Source organism: Podarcis liolepis, assembly GCF_965112155.1.
Source record: "Podarcis liolepis genome assembly, chromosome: 14".
NCBI lineage: Eukaryota > Metazoa > Chordata > Lepidosauria > Squamata > Lacertidae > Podarcis > Podarcis liolepis.
Window position 1 is genome coordinate 42614292 of NC_139569.1, and position 18814 is coordinate 42633105.

Consider the following 18814-nt stretch of genomic DNA (forward strand, 5'->3'; position numbering starts at 1 on the left):
AAAGTACATTGTTTAGATTGGGGTGTCCAACAGGTCGATCCCCAGATGTTCGTGGTCGATCGTGGGATCCTTATCAACAGCTTTGACCTGCCTCCCTAAAAAAAGCTCTAGACATCTGAACTCCCTCCCAAATGGGTAGATTTTTTCCCCCCGGGAGTAAATTGCAGTCTTTTGGGAATTGGACATCCCTGGTTTAGAGCAAAGATGGTGCCTGCGCTCAGGAACACACAGACCCTGCATTCAATTCCTATACAGTAGTTGCATGATGAGAACCAGCTGGGAGGAAGTGATAAGAATTATCTTCCTATTGTTACCCTTTCCACCAGGGTAAGCACAGGCTATGACCTCACAAGAGTGCCTTCTAGGAATTTCCAGGGAATTCCATGTGTCTTAACTCAGCCACATGGGCAGGGGATAAATGAAAAATTATTATTATTATTATTATTATTATTATTATTATTATTATTATTATTAATTGTTAGTTCTGCTCAATTTTAGAAAGAGAAACTATTTGTGTTTTCCATGGTTGAGTTCTCCTCATAATAGGCCAGCCTTATGTGCGCTCTCTCTCTCTTTCTCTCTCTCTCTCTTTTTCACCCTCTCCCTCTCACCCCTGCCCTCTCTCTCTTGCTTCAGACAATTCATCACTTGAAAAACATGCGAAAGGGTCAGCGAAGGTCCTCCGTACTGATCACTCACACTGAGGATCTCCCTGATCAGCTGGGAACACACGAGGTTCAGCGGCACATTTCCCACCACGCTAACGCGCTCTGCCATTTCCACATAACTGCAAGCATCAACCCGAACACAGGTAAAAAGAGAAGCAATTCATTCCCTGGGAACTTGGTCCACAGGTTGTCCTAGGGAGACCTTGAGGAATCAAATATTTACAAATTCTAATGCAAACTCACCTGATCTACACCTCCTAGGCCAGCCTTCACTAGGCGTTGTCAGTGTGGAGCTGCCCAGAGGTTATTGGACTCTCTGGACGCAGGTGGCACTGTGGTCTAAACCACTGAGCCTCTTGCGCTTGCCGATCAGAAGGTTGGTGGTTCAAATCCCGGCGACGGAGTGAGCTCCCATTGCTCTGTTCCAGCTCCTGCCAACCTAGCAGTTCGAAAGCATGCCAGTGCAAGTAGACAAATAGGCACCACTGTGGTGGGAAGGTAAATGGTATTTCTGTGTACTCTGGTTTCCGTCACAATGTTCCGTTGCGCCAGAAGTGGTTTAGTCATGCTGGCCACATGACCCAGAAAGCTGTCTGTGGACAAATGCCGGATCCCTCAGCCTGAAAGCAAGTTGAGCGCAGCAACCCCATAGTCACCTTTGACTGGACTTAACCGTCCAGGGGTCCTTTACCTTTTACCTATTGGACCAGGGGTCAGCAAACTTTTTCAGCAGGGGGTCAGTCCACTATCCCTCAGACCTCGTGCGGGGCTGGACTATGTTTTTTGGGGAAAATAATGAATTCTGATTCCCCACAAATAACCCAGAGATGTATTTTAAATAAAAGCACGCATTCGACTCATGTAAAAACACCAGGCAGGCCCCACAAATAACCCAGAGATGCATTTTAAATAAAAGGACACATTCTACTCATGTAAAAACATGCTGATTCCCGGACCGTCCGCAGGCCGGATTGAGAAGGCGATTGGGCCGGATCCAGCCCCCAGGCCTTAGGTTGCCTACCCATGTTGGACTCTCAACTCCCCTCAGCCCCAGCCAGCATGACCATGCTGAGTGGTGTAGGGATAGAATCCAGGAACTTGGCCTTGGAGATGCTCACCAGGTTGGAAAAGGCTATCCTAAACTAATGTGCAAGTTGGAATTTATCCCATGCTTGACTAATGTGTGATTTGAAGTTCATCTGTCCTTCATTTAGCACACTTACCTGAAAGTTGATGTGTGGCTCTCAGCTTAAAGTAACAAGTGCGCACCCCCCAAAAAAATATTCGTTTTCCTTATGTGTTGTGTCTGCTAGATTGTAAGTTTGAGGGTTGGCTGAGGAGAGCTAAAAATAAGTTATATAAATTAAATGTGGAAATGGAGCAAAGTGGGATTAGAAAGAATTAGATTAATTATTTCATCCCTATTGTCCTGTGTGAAAATGCCAAGAAAGATGATGTGTGTTTTCCTTGCTTTGGGCTCCTTGCCTGAAGCTTGTGCATGTTTAAAGAAAACAGTGTTTATGGTGACATTGTTAATTGTACTTCTTGGAAAGCACTTTCCCCCCACATTAACAAATGTTATCTTGGCCTGTTCTAAATGTTTTGTCATATGTATATTTGGATTTCCTTTCTGTGGTGCACATTAGAAACACGGCTTATTTAAGGGACCCTTTGTGCAGTTATTTCTGTGTTAACATTATTATTATTATTATTATTATTATTATTATTATTATTATTATTATTATTATTACCAGTCCTTTGCCAGCTGGTTCTGGTGTGGATTGCAACAATTTAAAATCCAGAATTAAAAACAGCTGAAACAAATGACAATACAGGAGTAGGATGGGTCCTGAAATATTGTGCTATTCAGTTGATTCTTCTGGAGGGAGGCTTGCATGCTTCCTCGGCTCCCCATCACATAGTTTTCTGGCAAACTCTGGCTTGTATTTGCCCTCCAGACCTAGCTATATTTACCTATTACATTAAAAGGGACGCAGGTGGCGCTGTGGACTAAACCACAGAGCCCAGGGCTTGCCGATCAGAAGGTCGGTGGTTCGAATCCCCGCAACGGGGTGAGCTCCCGTTGCTCGGTCCCTGCTCCTGCCAACCTAGCAGTTCAAAAGCACATCAAAGTGCAAGTAGATAAATAGGTACCACTCTGGCGGGAAGGTAAACGGCGTTTCTGTGCACTGCTCTGGTTTCACCAGAAGCGGCTTAATCATGCTGGCCACATGACCCAGAAAAACTGTCTGCGGACAAACGTTGGCTCCCTCAGCCAGGAAAGCGAGATGAGCGCCGCAACCCCATAGTCGTTTGTGACTGGATTTAACTGTCAGGGGTCCTTTACCTTTACCTTTTACCTATTGAATTGCAAACTGAAAATGAAGCCGAGAGAGAGTTGCCAAGCCCACAGTTCTTGAATGACCCTCCATGCTATGGTTTAGTTCCATCTTACATAGCACACATCTTCTATTCCTCAACTTTACAGTCATTTATGCAAGACCACTTTCCTGCAGAAATATAAATCATCTCTTAAATATCTTAGACTTCTTTCCTTTGAGGGAAAATGGTTTTGTTTCCCCAGACATTCCGCCAGCTTTGCTCAAGACGGCTTTTCACTTGGATGAAGGAAACGAAGGCTTTGTGGTTCATTGGCTAAATAACAAAGAATTCCATTTTACATCCTCGACTGAAATTTTTATGCAACACCTACGAGAGCTTACAGATCAACAGATGAAACAAGCAGAAGAAGATGCTGACGAGGAGGAAAGAGAGGAAGAGAGAGAGAGGGAGAGGGAGAGAGGTTTGCTGATGAAACTTGATCACGGTTAGTAGCATGGCTTCCTTTTCCTTGATGTCTGCATTTGATGAGTATTTAGAATGGGGGTGGGTAAATTTGTCCAATCCTCTTTTAAAACTGTCCAAACTGGTAGTTATCACCACAACTTGTGGGATGTTTCTGTTAGCATCCTATAGCAATTCTTGTAAATGACTTAAGAGATGTAACAAAGACTCTTTTCTTCCTTTCAAAATGATGTACAGTGGTACTTTGGTTCTCGAACTTAATACGTTCTGGAAGTCCGTTCGACGTTCGAAAACCAAGTCGCGGCTTCTGATTGGTGCAGGCGCCCCGGACACAGTAACCGACAGCCGCATCGGACGTTCGGCTTCTGAAAAACATTCGAAAACCAGAACACTTAGTTCTGGGTTTTTGGCGTTCGGGAGCCGAAATGTTTGAGTTCCAAAGCTTTCGAGAACCTAGGTTCCACTGTACTGTGCCTCATGCATGCTGTTTCGTTGTCAGAAAGGTAGTTTGGTACAGTCTACACAGAATATTTTCCTCTAAAAGAGAAAGACTTCCTAATTTGTAGGTAGCAGCACATGAGCAGCTAGACCAGGTCGTTCTGCAACTGTTCACTATCCCCAGCTCATAGTTGGTAAGGGAAGGAACTAGGGGACCACAAAATGTTGCCAAGGAGCACCGGAAGCTGTCTTATACTGAGTCAGGCCACTGACCCATCTACCTCAGGAGAGCCAGTGTGGTGCAGTGGTTAAGAGCGGTGGACTCATAATCTGGTGAACCAGGTTCGCGTCCCCGCTCCTTCACCTGCAGCTGCTGGGTGACCTTGGGCTAGTCACACTTCTCTGAAGTCTCTCAGCCCCACTCACCTCACAGAGTGTTTGTTGTGGGGGAGGAAGGGAAAGGAGATTGTTAGCCGCTTTGAGACGCCTTAGGGTAGTGATAAAGCAGGATATCAAATCCAAACTACTCCTCCTCCTCCCCTTCTTCTTCTTCTTCTCAGTATCAGCGACTAGCAGCAGGGTTTGCCTTGCCACTCATGGTTTGGGTGAAACAAACCATCAACCCAGGTTCAGATGACACAACAAACCAGGCTCTGTTTTGTTTTGCCTGTGGCAGCAGCGGGTTTGGAGTGCTGTGAGAACTTCTGAGCAGTAAGCACAAGCCCGCTACTTCTTCACGCTAAAACATGGCTTGTTTTTAAACCAGGGATGAGAAACCTATGGCTCTCTGGTTGCTGTTGAACGACAGCTACCATCATCCCTGTCCGTTGGCCGGGCTGACTGCAGTTGCTGCTTTTTATTAGACCTTCTAGTTGCTCATGACCTAGAGGTCTTCAAGTGGCATAGAAGACATCTGGAGTCTAGCAGCATCTGGAAGGGCACAGGTTCCCTACACCTCTTTTATTCGCATACTGTTGGTTTGTACACAGTTGTTTTATTTGTACAGTGGTACCTCAGGTTAAGTACTTAATTCGTTCCAGGGGTCCGTACTTAATCTGAAACTGTTCTTAACCTGAAACACCACTTTAGCTAATGGGGCCTCCTGCTGCTGCCGCGCCACCGGAGTACGATTTCTATTCTCACCCTGAAGCAAAGTTCTTAACACGAGGTACTATTTTTGGGTTAGCGGAGTCTGTAACCTGAAGCGTCTGTAACCTGAAGCATATGTAACCCGAGGTACCACTGTATACTGCTTATTACTACAGCAAAAAAATCATTTAAGTGGTTTACAGTAAGCAGTCTAAAACAGGGCTTCCCAAACCAGCTATTTTTTGGGACTACAATTCCCGTCATCCCTGACCACTGGTCCTGCTACTAGGCATGATGGATGTTGTAGTCCAACAACAGCTGGAAACAAGTTTGGGAAACCCTGGTCTAAAATACACAGTAGACCGTCTAACATATAAATAAAACACGAGTTATATTTATCTTGGAGGGTAAGAAAATACTTTGATGTGCAAACTGGTCCAATGTATTTTGTTTCATGTATTTTACCTTTGATTCCAGAATTGTCTCTAGATAGAGAGTCTGAGACGGGGACTGGCACGGGATCATCAGAACACGAAGATGGGGAAAGAGAAGGGAGCCCCAAAATCCTTTCACCAGCTGCCTCGCCCATGCCGCTTCCCACTGTCTTGTTAGATAGGAAAATTGAATTGCTCCTTAAGGAATGGAACAAGAACCCAGACATGCTCTTTACCATCCATCCCGTAGACGGCACCTTTCTAGTGTGGCACGTGAAATATTTGGACGAGTATAATCCAGGGATCTTTCGGCAAGTTCAGGTATAGTGTTTCAATGGAAACTGCAGGTGGCCCTTTGCGCCTCGGTTGCCGAACGTTTCGGAAGTCGAATGGTCTTCCGGAACGGATTACGTTCGACAACCGAGGTACCCCATATACTTGGGGCAGGGGGAAATTGGGACTTTTCCTATAAAAATATTACTATTTGCCTTAACACATTCGCCTTATTTCCTTCCCTTTCCTCTAGGTTTCATTTTCTTCTCAGATCCCCGTCGCGTTTCCGTCCGGCGACGCCAGCTCCCTTAGCAAAAACATCATGATGTATGCCTGCACTACGTCCGCAAAAGAAATCAGCGAGGCAGTGCTCCAGAAGAGAACTAGCATTTCTGACAGCCTGTCTGGATGGAGGCCGGGATGCTCCCAGGACAGCTTCAACGCAAACATCACGGTGCCCACAGTCATGATGGTTTCTAAGCACATAGACGGCTCGCTCAACCAGTGGGCGGTTTCTTTTGCGGACAAGTCTGCTTTCACGACGGTGCACACAGTCACCCACAAGTTTAGGTACTGCGGGCACCGCTTTCATCTCAACGACCTCGCTTGCCACTCGGTGCTCCCGCTCCTGTTGACGTCTTCCCACCACAACACCCTGCGGACCCCGGAGTCCGATCAGCCCTGGGACTCTGATGGCTTGAACAAAATGATGGACCCCATGAGGCACCTGAAAGGTTCTTCCAGGCAGCAGTTTAGGAACGCAGCGACGCTTACATTCCACGATCCAAACGCCATCTACAGCGAGCTGATTCTGTGGCGCGTGGACCCCATTGGGCCTTTGTCGTACACGGGTGGAGTATCGGAATTGGCTCGTATCAATTCTCTCCATACCTCTGCCTTCTCCAACGTGGCCTGGCTCCCAACTCTTATTCCTAGCTATTGTCTCGGTGAGTGCTGTTGCTGTATACAATAAAACTTGACAGAAGCCAGGTTTTGTTTTTTAAAAAAGAAGAAGATAACCTTTATGAGCCATGACTTTGCCCAACTTCCAAAAATATTTCTTCTTATTTTAGTCCCCCCTTGGGGGAATGCTCTTCTGTATTTTAGTTCGGAAGTTATATGAAAAGGTAAACCCTTCTAGTTGAAAGTTTTATTTCCCTGGGTGTTTGAGCGGCATAGCAAGCAGTTAGTGCAGAAAATGGGTCTGTGGCGTGGCGATTGTGCCTCTCTCCTTCAAGGCGAGCTTTGAGTCATCAGGTTGTATCCAGCTAAGTTTTACACAGGTTGACCAATGGACAGGGCTAACTTAGATGTGTTAATTTCAACGGATACGGTTTCCCCCCTTTTCATCTGTTAAATGTTGGAAGGGCGTAGACAAGCACTTCCTGCAAAACAGCCTTATTTCAAACTCAGCTAGAAGTTGCGAGACTGCAGCAACTCAACCATGGAAAACACAAATAGTTTCTCTTTCTAAAATTGGGCAGAACTAACAATTAATAATAATAATAATAATAATAATAATAATAATAATAATAATAATAATAATAATTTATTATTTATACCCCGCCCATCTGGTTGAGTTTCCCCAGCCACTCTGGGCAGCTCCCAATCAAGTGTTAAAAACAATACAGCTTTAAATATTAAAAACTTCCCTAAACAGGGAATTTGTCGCATTGGTGGAATATTACGAAACTGCTTAATGCCTCTCCAACCATAACTGCTAAAACATATAGCTTACATTAAATGTCAAAAACTGACTCCTGCCTTTAAATTAGGTACCTACTGCAATTCTGCGAGTGCCTGTTTCGTGGCATCGGATGGCAAAAACCTGAGGCTATACCAAGCCGTGGTGGATGCACGAAAACTTTTGGATGAACTGAGCGACCCAGGATCCTCTGTAAGAAGTTGTTGCTGTTGTTATTTATTTTTATTATCATTTATTAAATTTATATACCGCCTTTCATTCTAAGATCACAGGGCAGTTTCCAGTACAGAAACACAAAAGACATAATATAATAAGAGCTAAAAAAGAAGAACCTCCTCCCCACTTATCCTGTAAATATATGTACAGGATTTTTTAATGCCACCATCATCACAGAGGTGTCTGTGGGGCAGATATATTGATTGAAAATGTATTGTATTGTAACTTTTGTATATGCTTCCCAAAGAGGACAACAGAGGCATCTTGGGCAACTATTTTGGCTGGTAACCTCCGTCCCTGCTCAGTGACCTTTCTGTCAAATTACAAGTACTGATTAGATGGCAGCTATTCATAAGCTACTCCTGCCAACCTAGCAGTTTGACAGCACGTCAAAGTGCAAGTAGATAAATAGGTACCGCTCCGGCGGGAAGGTAAATGGTGTTTCCGTGCGCTGCTCTGGTCAGTCATGCTGGCCACATGACCCAGAAGCTGTATGCCAGCTCCTTCGGCCTGTAAAACGAGATGAGCTCTGCAACCCCAGACCTAATGGTCAGGGGTCCCTTTACCGTTACCTTTATTCATAAGCTAAGGATAGAACTTAAAGGGGGAGTGCAATCTGTACGATCAGGTTGCAAAGAGAGTGAGAATTCATACTAGCGGCTGCATTATTTTCTAAACATCAGACCACACGCAAACTAAAACCATGATGATCTAGAGCAAGGTCAGCCAAACCCCCATGCTGGCTTGGAGTCCACGGCACAAAGTGGCTATTTGTCACCCAGATGCTATTGGTACCAGTGGAACTTCAGCTGCAGCTATTAGCTCGAAATACAAATACTCTCCCAACTTCCCTTCTCTTTCAGAAACTCATCGGTGAAGTTTTTAACATTGTGAGCCAGCAATCAACAGCTCGGCCAGGATGCATTATTGAACTAGATGCTATAACCGACCAGGTAAAAAATTAGTTAACCCTCTAATGGGTCATTTAACCATGCCTGGTGCTTGTTTGTTTGTTAATTAAAGACTAGGAGTGGGGAGATGGTGATTAAAAACCAGGAATCCGTGCTGACAGTAGGGATGGGCAACCTTTCTCAGTTTTTGTGGGTAGAGAGTGGGGCATGTGTTGGTGGTGGGCTGGCCAGGGGGGAAATGGGCCAGAGAAATAGATGCAGCAGACTTTTGCGCGGTATGCTACATACCAGCCACACAAAATTCAGAGGCTTCCTTACTTAGGACACTTACATCTAAAGCAACGTTCATGTTACAATCATGGCTCCCCGCCAAAATAAAAATATCCTGGGAACTGTAGTTTGTTAAGGGTGCTGGTGGCGCTGTCGTCTAAACCACTGAGCCTCTTGCACTTGCTGATCAGAAGGTTGGCAGTTTGAATCCCTGCGCCGGGGTGAGCTTCTGTTGCTCTGTCCCAGATCCTGCCAACCTAGCAGTTTGAAAGCACGCCAGTGCAAGTAGATAAATAGGTACCACTGCGGCGGGAAGGTAAATGGTATTTCCGTGTACTCTGGTTTCCGTCACGGTGTTCCGTTGTGCCAGAAGTGGTTTAGTCATGCTGGGCACATGACCTGGAAAGCTGTCTGTGGACAAACACTGGCTCCCTTGGCCTGAAAGCGAGATGAGCGGCACAACCCCATAGTCACCTTTACTGGACTTAACCATCCAGGGGTCCTTTACCTTTACCTTTAGGAGGCTGCTATTCCCCTCCCAGAGCTACAATTCCCATAGTCCCCTGGGAAGAGCGATTGGTTATTAAACCACTCTGAGAATTGTAGCTCTGGGAGGGGAATAGAGGTCGTCTGAAAACTTTTCAGCACCCTTAGCAGACTATAGTTCCCAGGATTCTTTGGGAGAAGCCATGGCTGTTTGAAGTGGTACGAATCTGCTTTAAACGTATAGTGCAGATGGGGCCTAACTCTCACTCACACATACATTCACCTCCACCCACCCTCAAATTACAAGATAATGGCCACCATCTGCTAGCTGCTACAGATGATTATGTCCAATAACAGTTCAGTCCTGCACACGTCTACTCTGGAATAAACCCCACTGGGCTAAATGGGACCTACTCCCAGATTGCACACATAATCGTGACAACTTTCTATTCTGCTGTTTTCCAGCAGAATATTTATTTATTTAGTTTGAATGAGCTGTTGGTCTCTCTGTCTTTTGTGTCTGTTTACAAAATGGCATGGAAATCTCTTTGTTACAAACGTTTAAATAATTGCTATCCTGCATTTTCCATTAAAAAAAAAAATATTATTGCTTTATTATGTTCCTTGTTTGGGACCTGCATGTTTAGAATAAATGTGCATAGGAGTTTTCAGGGAGAGGGGTTGGGATTCCCCAAGGATTTTAGCACCATTATAGCCAGCTTATAAATTTTAGGCCTTGGCAAAATAGTGTGCTCCTTTATTAATCCTCAAACCAAACCCTCCAAAACGAAGTCCTTAGTGCATTAGGTTTTTTGTCTATCTCCAATGGGATTTAGTATTAATTTTGTTCCCTACTGTGTTAAATTAATCAACGGAACACATCCTGCGTAATTAATCAAAGAAAGCTTTGAGCTTACTCTGCTTCTGTAGCAAGCCTGCCGCAGATTTTTGAGCAGCATTTTAGATTCCCTATGTCGGGCTGAAATGCACGACTCCCAAAGCTTTTTCTAATGGTAATGATCCTGCCCTTTCCACTTTGGAGATCAAAAGGAGTCTGGGACGTCATGCCAGGGACCAGGCTGGGGCTGATAGGAGTCAGAGTGCGGCAGCACCTGGGGGGGCGCTTGCTTGATGAAGACTGGCCTAAAGACTGCTGTGCATTTAGAAAACAAAGTGAAAATCCCAGGAATGAGGAGCTGGAACAGCACTGAAGGCACCAAGCACCATGTGGCAGCTGTTCTGGATGGAAGCCAGAGCTGCCTTCTATGTAGATCAAGGGATGGGAAACCTTTGGTCCTCAAGCTGTTGCTTAGCTACAACTCCCATCACTCCTGGCCTTCAGCCATGATCGCTGGGGCTGATGGGAACTGTAATTCAGCAAGCACCAGGCGGGCCAAAGCTGCCCCACACCTGTGATAGCTGATGATACAACGCGCATGTAATATGATTGGATACCTTGAACGTTCTTGTGCATAACTGTTTGGGGCAAGCTGTTGATTTCTGTCTAACACTCTTTCTAGTGTGGGTCAAACACGCAATTGCTTCACGTCTTTCAAGAGGACTTCATTTTGGGATACAAACCGCATAAAGAGGATGCGGAGCTGAAAGAAACCGAGATATTTTTCCAGCCCTCCAAAGGTATAGTGAAGCACTCGTACTCTACTCTTATTCATAAGCAAGGAATCTTTAAGGAATGTTGTGGTGCCCCTGGGAGGCAGCGGAAGATCTCCTGCTGGATGGGATTGACTAATCCAGCATCCTTTTCCCACAGAGGTCAACCAGATCGCCCAGAGCCAAACATGACCGCCATCTTCCTCTTCTGTTCATGCGCCCCAGCAGCCAGGACCTAGCCATTGGGGCTAGTAATCTTGGATAGCCTTATCCTCTGTGAATTTGTCTAATTCTCTTTTAAAGCTCTCCAAGTTGGTGGCTGTTATGAAACTACATCTTGTGGCAGCAAATTCCATAGTTGAACTAAGTACTGTCTACTTTCCCTTGTTCACTGAGTGGTTCTGGGTCCTAATATTATTGGGGGGAGGGATAAATGCCTTTCTCCACCCCCAGCCTATGCATCATTTTTACATTTTTATCATATTCCCACTTCCTTGCCTTTTTTCCATAAGCATTATCATAACACTTTAAACAGCCATGACTTCTCACAAAGAATCCTAAGAGCTACTGTTTGTTAATGGCGCTGAGAGTTGTTAGGAGACACCCCCCCCCAAAAAAAATGGAGCTACAATTTGCAGAGTTCCCTGGGAAGAGGAATTGACTGTTAAACTGCTTCGAGAATTGTAGCCCTTTTGAAGAATGAATAGTACGTAGAGCCAAAATTTCCCTAAAGGTATCTGCACTGAGGGCTTGGCAGTTGCTGGGGCTATTCAGAGGTTGTTGTTGTTTAGTCGTTTAGTCGTGTCCAACTCTTTGTGACCCCCTGGACCAGAGCACGCCAGGCACTCCTGTCTTCCATTGCCTCCCACAGTTTGGTCAGACTCATGTTTGTAGCTTCGAGAACACAGTCCAACCATCTCGTCATTCAGAAGACATTCTCCATATATTTCCAATATATTTCCTATTTGACATCCTTTGCTAGTTGGTAATGCAGTATTTAGTATCTGGTAGCTTTTGGTAGAAAACTTGTAACGGTATTTAACATTGAGCGGTTTCTGACAATTCACGCACTACAACATTTTGTACTGATATGTGCTAAAATAATACACAAGTTGTCAACAAGCCTAAAACACTCAACTTTCAGATGAGACTTCACTTCCAAAATATAAAATGGAATTTGAAAGTGTGTCCCCAAATTTGGAACAATGAAGTCAGAAGGTTTTCTGAGTTTTTGTGACTTAATTTCGGCCTAATATTAGCAGGTTTTGTTTTTTTAAATTAGATTGGTTTAACTTTTCTTTCTTGCGTACACTTTTAGGTTTATGTACCATGAACATATTACTTAATGATTGACAGTGTTTAAAATGCAGCAGAAAGTGGTATTTTTAAAAATGTGATCCTTACAGCGTGGTCCATGTTTAATAAAATGTCATTGCCGCCCTGGGCATCTTTGGGAGGAAGGCTGGGCTATAGGTTTGTTTGTTTGTTTGCTTATAAATATCACTTACATTGAAATGCCAGATTGCCATTAATACTTGGTTTTGATTTTGGACAGGTTATCGGCCACCACCCTTCTCCGAAAAGTTTTATCTAGTTGTAATCGAAAAAGACACAAATGGGTGTTCCATACTTCACATGTGGCATCTGCATCTTAAATCTGTTCAAGCATGTGTAGGTGAGTGAAGAAATTTCCAGATGAACATGTATTTTTACTCTAATCATGCGCTGGTTGATTTAAGGCATTTTTTAAAATCCTGCCTTGCAGCTGGGGGAAAGCACACAAGGCTGCTTAAGACAGCTAATAAGACAGTGTATAAAGCCCAGTAACAATTCAATAGCAGAATTTGCAAATACCACCCAAGCCTCAAGACAAGCAGAGCTACAGAATAACTCAGTGGTGGAGCATTTGCCTTTTATGCAAAAGGCCCCAGATTCAGTCTCCAGGTAGAGCCGGGAACGTTCTGTGTCTGAAATCCCGGAGAGCCACTCTCATCCTGGAAATTCAGCATAGATAATAATGAACTCATTGGGCCAATGGTTGTATTCAGTGTCACATTAAGAACAGTGTTCCATCATTGCAGGCATTTCTGCTTGTGCAACAGAACTTTCCCTTCCTCTCCTCCTCCTGTAAAGGCCCTTTAAATATGTTCTGGCGGTTCCTCCAACTTGGGTTGTTTTGCATGCAAGTCCACGGCTCTGTGCGCAGACTGACACCCCCCCCCCCATGGCACAACCTATGTAGGCCATAGCACGGGGCGATGTATTGATACGTCGTTCAGGACCGGTTTGAGGGCGATGGTGCCTTCATCGCAGGTGGGGCTTGCCTGCGCCTTACCTTCCTTCTCTGTTCCCTCCATCCTCCCTGCACCGAGCAGCAGCGGGAGTGCAGCAGTTTCACCCTGGTGCCTCACAGGGCTGGGGCCGATGCTGCTCGTTCCTCCCTTTTTCAACATTGCAATGTCTCACTACACCGCAATGTTCGGCTGGTGATACATTGCAATGTTGGAAAGCTGATATCGCCCAGCCCTAGTAGGCAAGGGGTCTCTGTTTGCTCAAAAGATGTGTAACACTGATTTTTTTTTAATTGCTGCATTGCTGTCAGTGTGTTAGAATTATTCACTTGTGAGCATTTAATCATGGTAGTGACATGTCAGGAAACCCATTTCATGCTTCTTCTTAAGCTTGTGCGTGGTCAGGCTGCATAAAATTAAGTTACATGCTCCTAACTCAGCCTTTCTCAACCTGTGGGCCCCCAGATGTTGTTGAACTACAACTCCCATCACCCCTAGCTAGCAAGGCCAGAGCTCAGGGATGATGGGAGTTGTAGTCCAACAACATCTGGGGACCCACAGGTTGAGAACAGCGGACTCTTCAGTGGGATTTAATGACGATGCTAAGGATTGTAGGATGCCATCTGATGCACATTTATCTGGGCGTAAGCCCCATTGAGCACAGTGGGACTGCAACTCACTTCTGAGCAAACATGAATAGAATACCTCTGCACACAGATCCTGCCTTCCCATCCAAGCAGGATGCTAGACTAGATGGGTCTTTGGCCTGACTCAGAAGGGCTCTCCTTATTTAAGTTCATGCGCTTCTCTGTGGACATGCTTGATAGACATGTGCAAAGAGATCCTAGCAGGGAAATTCTGTCCACTTGAGATTGCTAGCAGCTGCTGTTCAGAGACATACTATGCCTCCAACATTGGAGGCAAAAAACATATATCAGGGTTAGCAGCCATTGAAGGTGTTGTCTTCCATGAATATGTCTAATCCTCTTTTAAAGCTTTTCACCCTGCATGCTATATCTAAACAAATCTTTGCCTATGTTTTAAATGGGAAGTATGTCCGTATTACACACTGAACTTTTTGTTTGTAATAATGCATCTTTAAAGCAAAGTCTGCTGAAGTTCAACCATCAGGAAACCAGCTGGGCATACCTGGGCAACAGACTGTCGACTCATCTCCAGATACCTCGTCAGGTGCAGCACCCATGCCCCGTTCTTCATCTGTTGCTAATCTTCAGACAGCTAGTAAACTTATTTTGAGTTCTAGCCTGGTCTACAGTTGCCCATTGGATATTCCAGTTGGTGTAGAAGTTGTACGAGCTACTCCTTCTGCAGGTAAGACGACGATTCAATACTTAGTTACACTGGTTCCTATAACTTTGGTTACCAGTCTTGAGACTTTTGGCAAATTCTGCATTCATTGGTCCGCTGTAACCCTATAGATGCAAAAAAAAAAAATGGTTTGGATGTAGTTTTCACTCTTGTATATTGTGAATTAGAAAGATGAATTAGAAACAAAATGGACTTGAGACTGAAATGTTCGATACTGCTAAGAAATCAAAACAGATCTATCTTCATGCAGGCTTGTAAATAGCCAGTTGCCTGCAGACATTTCCTAGATGGAAAAAGCTTTTTAAATTTCAAGAGGGTGTAAGTTTCACTCTTTTGGACCACAGACCTGCCACAAATCAACAGGCTAGTAACTTTTTGCGGGCTCTCTTAGGAGGCTGTGTTTGTGTCATGTAAATGCTGTTTCACCTTGTGAATCACCCAGGGATCTTCAAATGAAAGGCGGTATACAATTTTTAATAATGATACTAATAGTAATCTCTGATTCATTTAGGACACCTGAGCTCTTCATCAATTTACCCAGTCTGCCTTGCACCTTACTTGCTGGTTACTTCCTGTTCGGATGACAGAGTCCGGTTCTGGAGGTGCTCTGTAGAGACGGTGGTGAACAGCAGAAATGAAACGAAGGAAACCTATCACTGGAAGAAGTGGCCTTTAATGAACGATTCGAAAGATGACGACAGCAGCACAGTGGGCATTTCGGGAAGGCCTGTTGCTGTCAGCTGTTCCTATACGGGGCGCTTGGCTGTGGCATACAAACAGCCCATGCAACACAACGGTTTTGTTTCCAAAGAATTTTCTATGCACGTTTGTATATTTGAATGTGAATCCACCGGAGGGTCGGAATGGGTCTTGGAGCAGACGATTCACCTGGACGATCTAGTGGAAGTCGGGAGCGTCCTTGACTCGAGAGTGAGCGTGGACAGCAATTTATTTGTATATAGTAAAATGGATGTATTTTTGAACAAGGACCGTCACCTGATGCCAAACACCAAGCATCTGGTCCACTTGGACTGGGTTTCGAAAGAAGACGGCTCACATATTCTGACGGTCAGCATGGGTGCAAATATATTCATGTACGGCCGACTTTCGGGAATTGTGACTGAGCAAACCAGCAGCAAAGAGGGTGTCGCCGTCATTACTTTACCACTAGGTGGTAGCATAAAGCAAGGCATAAGGTCCAAATGGGTGCTGCTGAGATCCATAGACTTGGTGTCCTCTGTAGATGGCACCCCTTCATTGCCAGTCTCTCTGTCTTGGGTAAGAGATGGGATACTGGTCGTGGGAATGGACTGTGAAATGCACGTCTATGCACAGTGGAAGCATGCCATGAAATCGGGGGCCAGCGAGAGCGACTGTTTCCTCGGCGAAGACTCCCCCACGCAAGATCCATTGAAGACCAGTTGGATGGCCAAGAAAACCAGTATCATTGACGGAGCGGGCATTGTGGACGATGTTTTCGGAACCCCCACTGTGATTCAAGATGGCGGGCTTTTTGAAGCCGCCCACGTCCTTTCTCCTACCCTCCCGCAGTACCACCCAACCCAGCTCTTGGAGCTGATGGACCTGGGTAAAGTCCGCAGAGCAAAAGCCATTCTTTCGCATTTGGTGAAGTGCATTGCGGGGGAAGTTGCCATTGTGAAAGACCCCGAGTCGGCCGACGGCGGCTCCAAACGGCACCTCTCTCGCACCATCAGCGTAAGTGGCAGCACCGCAAAGGACGCGGTCAGTACGGGGAAAGAGGGGACCCGGGACTATACAGAGATCGACTCTATCCCTCCGCTGCCATTGTACGCGCTGCTTTCAGCAGACCAGGATTCCACGTACAAAACGGAGGAAGCGACCAAAAGGCCCCAAGGATCACAAGACCATGCCAAAAGGAAGCCAGAGGATCACTATTCAGATCTGTTCCAGGTTCAGCCGGTGACGACGGACGACTTCATTGATTTTGAGCCAGAAAGGAGAGAGCATAAATCTAAAGTCATCAACCTGTCTCAGTACGGGCCGACTTACTTTGGGCGAGAGCATGCCAGCGTCCTCTCTAGCCATCTAATGCACTCAAGTTTACCGGGACTTACTCGCCTCGAGCAGATGTTCTTGGTCGCCTTGGCAGACACTGTTGCTACCACAAGCACTGAGCTTGATGAAAACAGAGATAAGCATTACTCAGGTAAACAACTTGCCCACTTTCTCGTGGAATGCTTATTGAGGCAATAGGGGAAGATGCGACATTTAGGAAGTGGCGCAAGGCATTTTTAAATTAGTGTGCGAGTTCTTCTTGACCTCTAATTTATTTTAAATAAATATATTTCATAAATATATCCTGCTTGGGCCCACCCACACATCCCACATGCAATCAATCAGTCAATCAAGTCAAGTAACCTTTGTCGGCATCACATAAGAACATTCAAAACATTCAGAATAGATAGGCCAGTGCGATCTCGTCGCCACCCCAATGGCACTGTCACCCGCCAAAGGGCAAAAGAGGCGAGCAATCTGCCTCATCTCTGTGGGTTTCCAGCAAGGGCAGGATCCTGTAGCGACAGAAAATCAAATAGAGGAACTTAGCTACTGTCTTGGTGAGCTCCTGGTCTCTCCCCTGTAATAAGAAGCGCATAACCTCCATATCTGGTTTCCATTTTGGAATACATAGGTGGTCTAGAAATTGTTGGCAGAGATCATCAGACATTTTACATTTAAGGGCCATGTGAGCTAGAGTTTCCACCAGGTGGGCATCGCATGGGCAGATCCTATCTCCTTCTGCCAAACCCGCAAACCTACCCCAAATCAGTCAATCAAATACCTTTATTGGCATCACATTATAAAACATTTCAAGTATCTGGAATAATTAAAAAGCCGAGTGTGAAGCTATCAAGGGTTATAAGGTCACACTGTGGTCGTGTGCATTTGAATATTCTGCTATGCCCTGCATATGTAAATTGTTTTGAGAACCTTTTGTTTGAAAAGGCCTCATATGGATATTGTAACTAAGCAACATGGACACCTGCATGTATTGTTTTAACCGTTTGGTGCGTTTTCACAGGGAGAGAAACTTTAGATGAATGCGGCCTGCGGTACCTGCTAGCTATGCGTTTGCATACATGCCTTCTGACATCACTCCCACCTTTATATCGCGTTCAGCTGCTTCATCAAGGTAATTCTTTGGTGCGAACTGCCTGATGCGAATCACTCCAAGAAGCAGCAAGCAATGGGAAGAATAGGTCATCTAGTGACTGTGTGAGCTGTTGGGTGTTGACCCATGGCAGGGTCTCCTTGGTGGTGGCTCCCCGTTTGTGGCATTGAGGTGCCTCCTTTATTATTCAAGTTTGGGGGGATTTAGAAACATTGCTGCTTAAAAGGTGTTTAGTGGCTGAAAGATACTAGGAACTTTGAATTACTAATAGTGAGACTATGGGATTGGTATTTAGATGTTTATAATTGTTTTTAAATATTTTAAATACCTTGTATATTATTTTTAGTTGTGTTGCTTTAACCTTTTTATTTATTTATTGCCCTGGACTCCTTGGGTAGGGAAAAGGACGAGATATACTAGTGTTATGATGACAATTTTATTCACTAGATTGGTGGAATTGGAGGTGGCCACACTCGGTTTTTCTTAAATTAATGTTCTGAATTCTAAAGCTCTGAATGCACGCTTGTTCCAAAATTTGCATAAAATGAACTTTTTGCATCATTCTTAACAAATTATGAATGCTTGTCCCCAGTGGCTTTAAATCCAGTAAGTCAAACATGCTCCCCCCTCCCCCTAGGCTATTATTTCTGATCTAATTCACCATGTTGTAATTGCCTTGTGCCTGTGATTTCCCTGTGCTATGATTTAGGTGTTTCTACCTGCCACTTTGCCTGGGCTTTTCATTCGGAGGCAGAGGAAGAGTTAATCAACATGATCCCTGCAATTCAAAGAGGAGACCCCCAGTGGTCCGAACTAAGAACTATGGGTATAGGCTGGTGGGTCAGAAACATCAACACACTCCGAAGGTGCATGGAGAAGGTAATTTGAGCCATTCTTGGTGATAACTGGAAGGTCATGAGCCCTTGAATCGGCCTTGTTCCAAGTTACATTGTGGTGAGGCATCTCATCCTGCTGTTATACAAATCTATGGTGTGACCTCACTTGGCATCCTGGGCATCGTTTTGGTTGCCTCACCTCAAAAAGGATATTGTAGAGCTGGGAAGGGACCTTCCCTCCCCCTCCCCTTTTTGTGAAGATTGCCCGCTCTGGGATCCCACAGCTGGTTCTCCCCTGGTC

The 18814-nt window shown here is 45.1% G+C and overlaps 1 protein-coding gene across 11 annotated transcripts in view; it reads left to right on the top strand.

The window, feature by feature from the left end:
* Window positions 1-18814, top strand: part of DMXL2 (Dmx like 2) — a 431281-nt gene that overhangs the window by 363547 nt on the left and 48920 nt on the right. For all 11 annotated transcript variants that reach the window (XM_083475457.1, XM_083475461.1, XM_083475454.1 and 8 more), the window contains 12 exons: window positions 637-811; window positions 3253-3495; window positions 5478-5755; window positions 5961-6654; window positions 7483-7604; window positions 8492-8581; window positions 10816-10933; window positions 12462-12581; window positions 14302-14529; window positions 15038-16714; window positions 17588-17698; window positions 18387-18556. In XM_083475457.1, coding sequence (XP_083331583.1) covers window positions 637-811; window positions 3253-3495; window positions 5478-5755; window positions 5961-6654; window positions 7483-7604; window positions 8492-8581; window positions 10816-10933; window positions 12462-12581; window positions 14302-14529; window positions 15038-16714; window positions 17588-17698; window positions 18387-18556 — 4026 coding nt within the window. The remainder of the gene's footprint in view (window positions 1-636; window positions 812-3252; window positions 3496-5477; window positions 5756-5960; window positions 6655-7482; window positions 7605-8491; window positions 8582-10815; window positions 10934-12461; window positions 12582-14301; window positions 14530-15037; window positions 16715-17587; window positions 17699-18386; window positions 18557-18814) is intronic.